This window comes from Gekko japonicus, unplaced genomic scaffold, assembly GCF_001447785.1.
Source record: "Gekko japonicus isolate JY-2015 unplaced genomic scaffold, Gekko_japonicus_V1.1 scaffold4504, whole genome shotgun sequence".
NCBI lineage: Eukaryota > Metazoa > Chordata > Lepidosauria > Squamata > Gekkonidae > Gekko > Gekko japonicus.
The window spans coordinates 49312-62325 of record NW_015173275.1 but is presented as its reverse complement, the minus strand read 5'-3'; the positions used below and the strand labels follow the sequence as shown (position 1 = coordinate 62325).

Below are 13014 nucleotides of genomic sequence, written 5' to 3'. Positions count from 1 at the left end.
GTCAGCAGTACAGGACAGCTTTTCTTCCTGAACTTCTATTTTAATTGCACAAACTCTGGGATTTGAGAGCACAAGGAAGCTTAGCTCAGGACTAATTGGGTGCCTCCTCATAATTTGGCAGCGTGTTCCGTAGATCTCCTACGGTAGAGTCTTCTGGAAGAAAAAACGCTGTTCACTAAATCTAAACACACAGATTCAGATGGGTAGCCATATTGGTCTGAATCAACAGAACAAAGTTTGAATCCAGTGGCACCTCTAAGACCAACAAAGTTCAATTCTGGGTAGAAGCTTTCATGTGGATCTTACCTGAAGAAGTGTGCCTGCACACAAAAGCTTATACTCAGAATTAAACTTTGTTGGTCTTAAAGGTGCCACTGGATTCAGACTTTGCTCTAAGCACACAAGATGCTATGAGACATTAAACTCTAGAGCAGAGGTTCCCAAACTTATTTGGTCTACCGCCCCCTTTTCAGAAAAAAAAATATTACTCGGCGCCCCCCTGGAAGTCTGCCTTCAAGAAGTGGACAAAAAGATGCAGTGACAAATTTGCACATAGTAAAGAAAGACCCCTCTGCCCCTCCCGCTCCCTCCCTGATCCCTGGGAAGACCAGGAGAATGCAGGAAAAGGCTGCTTTAGATAGGTTCTAGACTCTCTTTATGCTTCCACCGCCCCCTCATTTTTATTAAATGCCCCCCAATTGCACCGCCCACCTGGATCGTTCCAGCGGCCCCCAGGGGGCAGTATTGCCTACTTTGGGAACCAGTGCTCTAGAGGGACAGTTTGTTAAAACCAAAAGGAAGATCAACCTAGCTCTTCTTCGGTGTTCGCCTTTCTACGTTTAAACATCAAAAAAGTACCCTTTCTCATGATGCATGGAATGTTTCTGGAAAGTAAATGGCAAATTTACACTAGCGAAACACCAGAAATACTTAACATCCTGCCAGTGATCACATCTCTTCTAATAAATCTTCAACACTACTTGAGAATATCTTGACTATTCAGTGCCCATATTTGTCTGGCCAGATTACCCAGCCCCACTTGCCTTGAACATGGCTGAACTTTGTCTACCTACTCTTCGTTTGCCTGAATTCTTAGTAAAAGCAATAGTAGTCCTACGGATCTCAAAACAAACAAAATCTCCATAGGCACTTTCCACGTACCTACGTTTTCTTACTATTTTTTTGTTTTCCAGACACAAACATGGTGACCGTTGTAAGAAAATGTCGCCCACAAAGACTATCAAGATACATAGCTAAGCCAAAGAAAGCAACTCCATTAGCATTGGAAACTTCTGCCGTGCAAGTAAGATTACCCCCAAATTATCATAAACCGACACCGTTTTTAACAATAAAATTACAAACACTTCACTTAGAACTTTACATGCTCTGTTGTCATTTTGACAAAATTAGTACAGTGAAGATTGAATTCAAATTGGTTTCGGCAAAGAGATCTGCTGAAATTACCCGTCCATATAAAATACAATTTCAGAGACCATTTGCATTCTTTTATCTTTCTTAAACCCCCGTTGCAAACTCCCTTCAAATGTTAAATGTCTGTTTATGCCATTTGTTCACAGATAACTACAAGCTAAAGCCAAAGGCATTAATTGACCAGGCTTAAAAATCAAAAAATCAAAATTGTAAGTAAAGAACTAGTGGAAAACAAGCGGGACCATGAGAAATTTGTAGTGTGATGGTGGGGGAGGGAGATCTCTTCCACCCTGCCACTTTCTGTCTCTGGAGGAGCTGGGGCAGCAAGCAGGGAAGAAAGAAAGGAGAAAGCACCATCTCCTCCTTTCCCCAGCCCCTTGGTGGCCTTCTTCCCGTGAATGGGAGTTAGGGAAAGGAAAGAAGCTGCATGCCTTCTCCTCCCGGCCCCCACTGCTTGTCTGTTCCCCCTCCCTTGGACCAGTGGCGGCTATAAGCATAGACAGCTTCAAGAGGGGATTGGATAAACCTATGGAGCAGAGGTCCATCAGTGGCTATTAGGTACAGATGGAAGGCTCTGTCTGGGGGCAGTGACGCTCTGTGTTCTTGGTGCTTGGGGGGCAACTGTGGGAGGGCTTCTGGGGTTCTGGCCCCGCTGGTGGATGTCCTGATGGCACCTGGGTTTTGGCCACTGTGTGACACAGGGTGTTGGGCTGGACGGGCCATAGCCTGACATGTCTTCTCTTATGTTCACCGCCACTTCTTCTAGCCTCGAGTTCCTCCTCCCCCCCCCCCCCGCTTGCAGTGGCTCCCTCTGCCAGCTGCCTTCTTCCCTCTCAGTCCAGCCCTGCTTGCCCATCCTTCCTTCGAGCTGACAATAACACTGTTGCTTAATCCTGCCTTGTTTGTTGTGACTAAGCAGCCTCGAGACAAACCTTTCCTCTGGATTCTGGAAAGCCCCGCAGCAACTCTCTGCTTTGAGTCCTGATAAGGAAAGCAGGCTAGACACATTGTCATAAATGTCCTTAGAAACGTTTTGCACAAAAAGAGAAAATGGCAAACCACCTCTGGACGTGTCTTGCCTTGAAAACCCTACGGGGTCGCCGTAATTCAACTATGACTTCATGGCATCATCAGCAACCAGAGCATTGGGAAGGGAATGCAAAAGCAGACATTCGGATCTAAGCTAAAATCCATGTGTTTTTTATTCCATGCTGTGGTTAGCACAAACTATGATTTGGTGTGATGCCTGATTAAACCTAGAAGTTCAGACTAAATATGCACGGTTTGTGGAAATGTTAAAGCAATGGCTAGGGTGGGCCTTGGGGGGGGGCATGATGGGGAAAACTGAAAGGTTTCCAGTTATTAATCATACTTAAATTTATTTTTCTGCTTTAACATAAAAGGGCATCTTTTATAACTTGGAATATAAAATTGTACTAATGCTGGAACTGAGCTGCAGAGTCTGCACCCAGTGCTGCCTTCAGCACATGTGTTTTAGCTCTTGCCATAGAAGAAGTAGGGGAAAATAAGCGCTGAAAATAGAAAACTCGCACTTTGTAGTAAACAAAAATGGGTGTTTGGACAGGAACAGTCTCTGTCACAGTGTTACCCAAAGAGGCAGTCTCCAGTTAGTTGGAGGGAATTAGCATAGAAGACTGTGCAAGATGGGGCAGCAGGGACCTCAACACCAGTGTTTATGGGGATTGTCCCTGTGAGAACTCTCAAATAAACAGGCGATTTGTTCAAATTGAAAAGTCTTGTTATTAACACAGAAAATGAGGGAAAAGAAAGACTCATTCACCAAAGCATGTAACATTCAAGAGCTAACTAGAAAGGCAGGGAGGAGTGGGGAAGCAGCGTGTTAGGAATTGAGTGATATTTTTCAGTATAGGGGAGGTCCATGGAAGCAGGAGATCTAGAGAGAAACGGCCAGTATTTCGTTCTGTGAAGGAGAGAAAAAGAAGCCCACTTAATGGGGGTGTGAGTGGTTGGTAACAAGAACACACAACATGCACAGAGCAGGTTTTGGGGGTTGGGGGCTTATTTTTATAGGAAAATTGTGCCCTGAGGTGGGATGTATTGTGTGTTCCAGTGGGGAACATTTAGAGAACGATTGTGATAATTGCTTTTCCAGGGTGAATCAAAGGTTTGGGCCATGGCTTGATGGCCTCTAATGACCCTATTGTTGAACCAGGAAGGCTTGACCAGATAGGTGACGCTGAGATAAATTGATTAAGTAGCAAAGACAAAAGATGATTTTGCATATGCAGAGGAGGGTTTGAGAGTAATTGCTTGCTAGAGTTGCTAATGAAGTCTTCTGGAAACATGCATGCCTTTAGGGTGGAGGAAAGACATTGTTCTGACCACCTCCTGATTTAATCAAAGTATATTTCTCTCACTTTCCCATGGAGCTATGTGACTGGCATCCATATTTGAATAGTGTCCTGGCCTGCCCGTGGCCCTGGTAGTGCTTGCCTCAGGATGCTCTGAGGGTAAGGAGGGGTCCGGCTGCTAACAACAGTAAAAGTAGTACTATATTTTATAGTTAATCATAACATTGAGGTCATTGAGCACTTCAGTATAGTATCTTCTATCAATAATCCCTAATGTAAAATTTACCGTTGTTTACATATAAACATGCTGGGAGGTTTAGAGCAGTGGTGTCAAACTTAAATGAGAGCCGCTGACTCCCAGAGTGGTGAGAGCCCGACCAGGGGGTGCTGGGTGGAGCTCTAGGAGTGTCCGGCCCTGGCCTAGTGAAACAGCGAGGGGTCCTGCGGGGCAGCGCGGGGCACCCTGACCGGTAGCCGAGCCCATATGAGGCGCTTCAGGGCCTTGCGGAATCGCTGACTGCGCAGGGCCCGTGGCGCAGGGACTGGTGCGCGGCGGCTGTTGTGGCCAACCGGGGACGGATGGGCGAGCGGAGACGTCGGTGAGGGGCAGCGCGACCAAAATCGGCAGTGAGGGAGCCAACAAGGACGATGCGATTTTAGCCGGCGGTGAGAGACCCGGTAGTGAGCCCCTACCCTACTTGATATCCTTGACGGCTGAGCAGGAGATCGTTGGGATCGCTGAGTGGGAGATTGCTGGGATCTGTGCTCCAGTGTCATCTGGGATTCGATCTGAGGCCACCGGACTGGACGGTACATGCGGAGTGGGGCCTGCCATTGTACTGGATCGTACTGCCTCGGCGTCGCTGCGGGTGGATCCTGCGTTTGGCTGGCCTCCCGCGCTGCGACTGGGAGGCGAGGGGGGGGGAATTACAACTGCTGGAACCCCCCGAACTACAAATATTGGACCTCCTAGTGATCGAGGAGTAGAACTTCTTTAGTGCGGGGAGTCAGTTAACTTTCCTAGCACTGTAAAAGTTGATGCCGAACCTGAGCCGGGGACTGTATGTTAGTGGGTCTGCTAGTGTAGTGTGTAGTGTTGTTACGTGCTGTTATGTGAGTGGGTGGTGGATGAATGTAGAGTTGGTGTGGGATTGTAGGGGCCTTAGTTGGTGAATTAGTTTAATGCCTCTGACATGACCAATAGGAACTGTTTTTCCTCTTGCATTAATAGCATTGCTATTTTATCTAGCAGAAATGATTGTAGTAGTTAATTGCTGTAACTGGATTGGTTTTGACTCTGTTATTGGTTGTTGGCGGCCTGAGGCATAGCGGAGGCCCCTGCTGACTAATGTACGGGCAACAAATCCCAGTGCTCTTGGGGAGAGGGAAGTATGGTGGTGGGTCCTGGCAAAGTTTGGAGGGAAGGACGTGGAGAAATAGAGAGGCTCGGTGCCCTTCCATCCTACGACCCATCCTGAGGGTGGCCGGCAGAGGGGCCAGGATTGGGAACCCCCCTCCGTCATTGGTGCTGTGCAATACAAGGTCTATTAACAACAAAGTCGAAGTTCTGTGGGACTTTGTACAGGAGCAGTAATAATAATAATACCTTTCGATTTATTGATCGCTCATCCTGCAGAGCTGCTGGCTCTGAGCGATTTACAGTTACACAAGTTTTTCACAAGGGAGTAGGGACTAACAATGTTTTATAGGGGTAAGGGAGGACAGCATATATAATTCTTTAAATCGCACACTTTTGCAGCCGACGGGGATTTTATTCAGCTGTAAGCTTCAGGCGTGTTCCGGATGGCATTCACTTTTTCGGCGTGGCTAGATGACGTGTTCTTCCAGGACTGTTTTGAGTTGTAGTGCCGCACTGCCACTGCCTGGCCGGATTGGCTCATCACAGGCTTCTTAATGCTGAAGAGGTCTTTTTTCCAGGCTTCCGAGCTTCCGAGCTGGACCTTCCATTCGCCGGCTAACACCTCCCCCACGGGGATTTAGTGTGCCCACCCTCTGTAAGGAGTGGTACCCATTTTATCTACTCGCCGAAGCTTTTGAACCGCTTGGTGGACGGCGAGCTGGGGACAAGGCTGGTAGCTCACACCAGCACGGGCTAGAACTGACAGCAGCTCTGTTCAGTTCAGATGTTAACCAGAGGATAAATCCTCTGCGCCACCGCTCCCCTGTCAACAAGCTGGCCTGGCATGCGTGACTGAGACCTGGGTGCGGGAGGGCAAGACAGTAGCTCTCACCCAGCTTGCCCCGCCAGGGTTCTCGGTCCTCCATCAATCACGGACTAGGTGGAGGGAGGTGTGGCTCTATTCATTCAGGAGGCTTACTCCTTCAGGGCGCTCCCGCAGGTAGAGATCACGGGCGTTGAGTGTGTCAGTGCGATGCTGGAGGCTGTGGAGGGTTTGGCTACTTGGTTGGTGTACCGACCACCTAACGCGCTGGCCAATAGTCTGCCATCCCTGCTGGAGGCCGTATCAGGCTGGGTGCTGGAGCTCCTTAGGCTAATTGTCTTGGGTGACTTCAACATCCATGCTGAGGACGCGACCTCCAGCCGGGCTGTGGATCTAGTGTCGTCCATGGCGGCACTGGGACTCTCCCAGTTTGTCTCGGCACCCACGCATCGGGCCAGTCACATGCTCGATTTGATCTTTGCGGCAGGGGTTACGGTGGACCGAATTTCTGCCTTGGCAGTACCATGGACACACACGACCCAATCAGTTAAACAAGTATAAAGCCAACAGTCGTGATAGTCTGACCCACAATCAAACAGTCATAAGACCTATAAAGAATGCTGTTTATGTATTTCAATCTAAAGCACTACAACATAATACATAACTCAAAAGAAAATCTTTGAACCAAGGTACATAATCAACGTCGTCTCCGGATTAAACATCGTCTCCGGATTACTTAACAACGTTTCAAAAAATGGATCTTCAGGAGATATTCTGTAGTGTACAAAAATACAATTTTTAGAATATGTGCTACACCAATAACAGACGAGACAATACAATAATCTTAGTGCTTACTTACATAATGGTGCCAAAGCTCTCAGTTTCATAAATGTTAGACAACAAGTCTTAAGAATCTGTAACATAGTAATATTACCTTTGTTATGAACACATACAAGATATTTCAAATTACAACTAATTAACCTAGTAGTAACTTACATAAAATTCAGATAGGACGCTGATCTCAATTAACATTCAGGCTCAAAATATGCTGCTATGTTTCTTCTGTATTACCCAGCATATTTTGAGCCTGAATGTTAATTGAGATCAGCGTGTGTTGTCCCCTATGTTGTTTAACATCTACATGCGCCCCCTCGCCCAAATTGCCCGGAGTTGTGGGCTTGGGTGTCATCAATATGCCGATGATACCCAGCTCTATCTGATGTTAAGCGGCCTGTCGGACTCTGGTCCCGATGACCTTCATTGGGCGTTGCAAGCTGTGGCTGGTTGGCTCAGACTGAGCTGGTTGAAATTAAACCCGGCAAAGACGGAGGTCCTGGGCCTGAGTTGGACCGGTCTGGGTTTGGAGCTCCCTCTCCTGGCCTTCGACGGGGTGCCGTTGGTGCCTGCACGGGAGGTTAGGAGTTTGGGGGTGCTCCTGGATTCCTCGTTGACGATGGAGGCTCGGGTGGCAACCACTGCCAAGGCGGTCTTTTACCATCTGCGGCTGGCTCGGCAGTTGGTCCCCTACCTTGACCATGAAGACCTGGCCACTGTGATCCATGCAACGGTCACCTCGAGGCTTGACTACTGTAACGCTCTCTACTTAGGGCTGCCTTTGTCGCAAATCACGAAGCTGCAGCTAGTGCAGAATGCTGTGGCCAGGCTGTTGATGGGCCTCTCTAGTAAAGGTAAAGGTTCCCTTGCTCGAAAGCCAGTCGAATCCGACTCTAGGGTTGCGGTGATCATCTCCGTTTCAAAGCCGAAGAGCCAGCGCTGTCTGAAGACATTTCCGTGGTCATGTGGCCGGCATGACTAAACACCAAGGTACACGGAACGCTGTTACCTTCCCACCGAAGTGGTCCCTATTTATCTACTTGCAATTTCTTGCTTTCGAACTGCTAGGTTGGCAGGAGCTGGAACTAGAGACGGGAGCTCACTCCGTCTAGGCGAGACCATATCCAGCCCATGTTGCAAGCGCTGCACTGGCTGCTGATAGCATACCGGATTCGCTTCAAAGTGCTGGTTCTTACCTTTAAAGCCCTAAATGGCCGGGTTCCGGCTTACCTGAAGGACCCCCTCGTCCCGTATGTTCCCCCAAGAGCACTACGATCGGGGAGCCTCCATCTCCTGGAAATTCCAGGCCCCAGAGAGGTTAAGTTTGCCCCTACTAGGCCCAGGGCATTTTCGGTGGCGGCTCCTACCTGGTGGAACGAGCTCCCAGAGGAGATCCGGGCCCTGCGGGACCTTGTGCAGTTCCGCAGGGCCTGTAAGACGGAGCTGTTCCGCCAGGCTTCTGAGTAGGAGCCGCCACCATCACTATCCCACCACCGTGGTAGTGCTCCATCGTCTGCCCCTATCATGGGGCGCAAGCATCGCCTGGCAGAAGCGTATAGAACAGCGCTGCAGGAGACAGCTGGCCGCCGAATTGGGTTTATTGCTTCCCATCTTGGATGGCTTACATTGGAAGATCAGAGCACCTTGATTATTGTATGGGTTTTGTTGTGGTTTTAAATGTTGTCTATTTTATTGTATTTTATCTATTCAACTCGGCTTTGCCGCATGTTAGCCGACCTGAGCCTTTGGGAGGGCGGGACGCAAATCTAAAAAAATAAAATAAAAATAAACTTAAGGCCTGCGGGCCGGAACTGGCCTGCCCAGGGTTTTAATCAGGCCCTCAGCTCTCTTCTCCATCCCCTGCCTGTTCTCACCCTTTAGAGGGAGATCGGGGCTGCCAAACTTCCCAGCTGGCTGGGCCTTGTCTTTGCACCATGGTTTCTCCTCCAGCAGGAAGCTCCTCTGGGCTAAAGCACAAAAAATGTTGCAAAGAAAATGCGGAATGGATTTTGCTTTAAGGTCTCTGGGCCCAGATCGACTACTCTGGGACTGGAATGACAGCCCCTAGAGTGGAATGATGGTCTCTAGCAATAGAATCTGTGTTCTGGGATTGGAATTCTGCTCTGTGGGCTTTCATCCCAGTCCCAGAGTAGTCTGTCTGGGCACAGAAACCTTAATGGAAAATCCATTCTGTATTTTCTTTGCAACTTTTTTTTGAGCTGCAATGTATTTTAATGGAGTGGAGTTTCCGTTTCCAGTGTTTGTATACTAGCCAAAGTTGTCTCCTTGCAAATAAAGGGCTGATGTTTTGAGCCAGCTTGTCTCTGCTGAATGGACCTGAGAACGGGTGCCTGAGTGAGTACTCTAACCTGGGAACCAACAGCCAGAGGGGGACGTTACACTGGAGAGCCACTGCCACTCTGAGTAGACTGGGGAGAGCTTGCAATGCCCAGCCATTTCATGTTTTCCGAGGCTCGTAGCATTTTATATTTTTAGTTTATACTTTTAGTTCCTGCTGTGATCCTTGTGCTTTTTCTTGATGCTTTATTTTAAAGAAATGCATTGCCAAATTGCACTGTCCCCCACACCTTTCCATTTTAGGGAGGCATCTTTTAAGGGCGGGGGGGGGGGGGAGCTTTGAGAGGTGTCAGTTACCAAATACAAATAAAATATGGCAAGAGTGTTACTGTTTTAAGCATGTTTGTATTTTAAGTTTTTAAAAAAACTTTAATTGTGTTTGTCGGTGTCCTTTAAAAAGTTAATGTCTTTGCTACCTGGCCTTACATTTTATGATGCACATGGCCTGGCCCAACAAAGTCCCACTTATGTCGGATCTGGCCCTTGTAACAAATGAGTTTGACACCCCTGGTTTAGAGACATGCTGGTCAGAAGTAAATTGAGTGAATCAGCATTCAATACAAACAAGTGATAAGAGCAGTTTTAAGCTGTTGGGAAATACTCTTTGTCTCCAAAGGACCATAAGGGATTGACCAGGCTAATTGTTGCCCCCCCCCTTCTCCTTTTTTTCCTCATTAACAGCTTGACATTCTTTCTCCTCTAGAGGCCAGTTAAGATGCTCAGTCCTCTTCAGTCTATTTGGGGCGGGGGGCCTTTCTCTTTCATTGAAAATACCCCTCTGCGTGACTGGGCTGAAGCTGTGTTGAAAGCCTTGTGCCTATCCCCCTCCCTGGCAGTCTTTAAGCAGCAGCTGGACAAACCCTTGTCAGGGATGCTCTAGCCCAGGGGTGGCCGAAGTGTGGCTCGGGAGCCACATGTGGCTCTTTCACACATATTGTGTGGCTCCCGGCAGGGCAGCTGGGGAGGCAAAGGGCAGGCATGCTTTTTCTCCCGCCCTCCCATCTATTTGCTTTCTTTGTTTCTCTCCCTCCCTCTCTCTTTCTCTTTCTTTCCACCTCTTTCATTCTTTCTTTCCACCTCTCTCTCTTTTTCTCTCTCTCTTAGACAAATCAATATCATTGGCAAACAAATAAATATCATTATCAATATCTGTTTTTACCCCTTTTTTATTTTTGGCAGTCTCATTTAATGCCAAGAAAAAGCACATTTGCCTATTTTAAAATAAAAATGAGTGCATAACATTTGTTCATGTCTTGCGGCTCTCAAACATCTGACGTTTATTCTATGTGGCTCTTACAGTGAGCAAGTTTGGCCACCCCTGCTCTAGCCCAATCCTGCATTGAGCACGGGGTTGGACCCGATGGCCTGGATGGCCCCTTCCAACTCTGTGTGATTCTATGATTCTGCCTGTGGGTTTTCAGCGCCGTGTTAATATGCACCAGGGGCTATCATGTTTGCTCGTAGAAAGAGTGGTGATGATCAGAGGGTTCACTGAGCTCACTTTACTTGTGACCTTTTCACCTGTTCATTGACAGTTGGCTGGGCTGGCTGGTTGAGCAGAAGAAGCTGAAATTTCAACTGTAAAGGAAAACCCAAGGACCCTTTATTTCCATTTCTGTCCCTCCCCCTTTCCTTGTGGCAGGTAGGAGCAAACGGAAAATCCGGTTAAAGTATATGATAGGAAACATATATATAATGTTTAATACATCTGCTTAACTTGCATAGGGAAATCATCCAGGTTTTCCAGAAGGGAATGGGGTCAGGATCAGATTGCAGTGGGCTCTGCAGGGAAAAGGAGACCCGCTTCTGTGGGGCCTTCACTAAGAGTGGCTTTCCACCAGTGTTCCCTCTAAGCTGAGTTAGTGTGAGCTTTTTTGTTGTTCAGTCGCACAGCCAAGTCCGACTCTTCGCGACCCCATGGACCAGATCACGCCAGGCCCTCCTGTCTTCCGCCGTCTTCTGGAGTTTGCTCAATCACATGTCCGTTGCATCGGTAACACTGTCTGACCACTTCGTCCTTTGCCGTCCCCGTCTTCTTTGACCTTCAATCTTTCCCAGCATCAGGGTCTTCTCCAATGAGTGCTCCCTTCTCATTGGGTGGCCAAAGTATTTGAGCTTCAGTTTCATTATCTGGCCTTCCAGGGAACAGTCAGGGTTGATTTCTTTTAGGATTGACTGATTTGATCTTCTTGCAGTCCAAGGGACTCACAGTTTTTTAGCCTCCGGCTCACAGATTTTTGTCTTTGCTCAGGGAGGGAGGGCTCCAGAAAAAAACTAATTTATGCAGTAGCCAAATCACTCACTCACAGCTTAGAGGGAGCACTGCGTTCCATGTGTATTTGCTTGCTCTTTCAACTTGGTGCACAAGAGGAACAGCCCACAAGGTGGTTTTGTGGTTTTCAGAGTTTGCTCACGTGAAACTTTGTGTCTGCGTGCTGAGAAATGTAGGGATTAGATTCCAGAAAGGGGTGGTGGTGGTAACTGCAATTCAAAATAAAACCACGTCTCACATGATTTTTCCACTGTAATGTTAGATCGTACTGAAATCCAGAATCGTTTCATGTTTCGAACCGGTCTTTTTTGTATTGTGTCCCAAGTGTGTCGATCGGGTGTTTTCGGTAACATTTGAATGGTTCATCTATGAAACTTTTCCAGAAGCAGTCTTGGGAGTTGTAAGTACCTGCTTCTGTCTTATTTAGACTGGTCTGCCAGTAGTCAGGTCTGATGAAGGGAGTTTTGACTCTTGAAAGGTTATACACCAGAAATCTTGTGTGTTAAGGTGCAACTGGACTTGAATCTAGCTAGTCATATCGCAGTAATTGTGTGGGGGGAGAAGGGGGGCATATAATTTTATTTAGCTGAATACTTGAGAAATATCAGCAGTTACTTGGATTACGTGTAAATTGCTGAGATATAAGCAGTGTTGCCGATCCTCCCGCTGTAGTGACTTCATTGGGTTGATATTCCAGTGCCAAACCACAGAGGTCCATTTTCTTGTCCGTTTGCTGGCGTAGAATGGTATTGAATGATATGAGCAGGACTTGAAGGGAATTGAACCTCACGAACCCCATGAACCATGGCCACGGCTCAGTGGCAGGGCATCTGCTTGGCATGCAGAAGGTCCCAGGTTCAGTCCCCGGCATCTTCAGGTAAAAGGACCAGGCAGTAGGGCACGTGAAAGACCTCAGCCTGAGACCCTGGAGAGCCGCTGCCAGTCTGAGTAGGCAATACTGACCTTGACGGCTTGCTGGTCTGTGTCAGCATAAGGCAGTCTAGTGTCTGTCCATCTTCAACCCTTCTGATTTTGAGACTTCCCTGTGCTTTGCCCACTGCCTCCAGCTCTGTCCATTAATGCTTTTAATCCCTCTTTCCTCTCAGAATATGGTATCAAGTTTTCGAGTCTCTGAACTACAAGTGCTGTTGGGCTTTGCTGGGCGTAACAAGAGTGGACGCAAGCATGACCTCCTGATGAGGGCATTGCACCTGCTGAAGAGCGGCTGCAGCCTGCCGGTTCAGATAAAGATCCGAGAACTCTACAGGCGGCGCTACCCCAGGACAATAGAAGGTCTTTCCGACTTGTCTGCCCTCAAGCCTTCGGTCTTCAACTTGGACAGCAGCTCATCTCCCGTGGAACAGGACCTCGGTGGCTTCCCGCCACAGCCAATCCCCTCGACTTCTGTCACCCCCCAATCCCCTTCCTCACCGCTCGGTTCCGTGCTGCTTCAGGAGACGAAGCCGCGCTTTGAGATGCAGCAGCCGTCCCCGCCCATTCCCCCGGTGCACCCTGACGTCCAGCTGAAGAGCCTCCCGTTTTATGACGTGCTCGATGTTCTCATCAAGCCTACCAGCTTAGGTAAGCATCTTCTAGAATGCTG

General features: G+C 48.1%; 1 protein-coding gene across 3 annotated transcripts in view; it reads left to right on the top strand.

Moving 5' to 3' along the window:
- The first annotated feature begins 1277 nt into the window (after positions 1-1277).
- The window catches only part of PIAS2 (protein inhibitor of activated STAT 2), a 46649-nt gene continuing 34912 nt past the window's right edge, over positions 1278-13014 (top strand). For all 3 annotated transcript variants that reach the window (XM_015422835.1, XM_015422834.1, XM_015422836.1), the window contains exons 1-2: positions 1278-1303; positions 12518-12992. In XM_015422835.1, the coding sequence (XP_015278321.1) occupies positions 12521-12992 (472 nt within the window). In that variant the 5' untranslated portion in view covers positions 1278-1303; positions 12518-12520. The remainder of the gene's footprint in view (positions 1304-12517; positions 12993-13014) is intronic.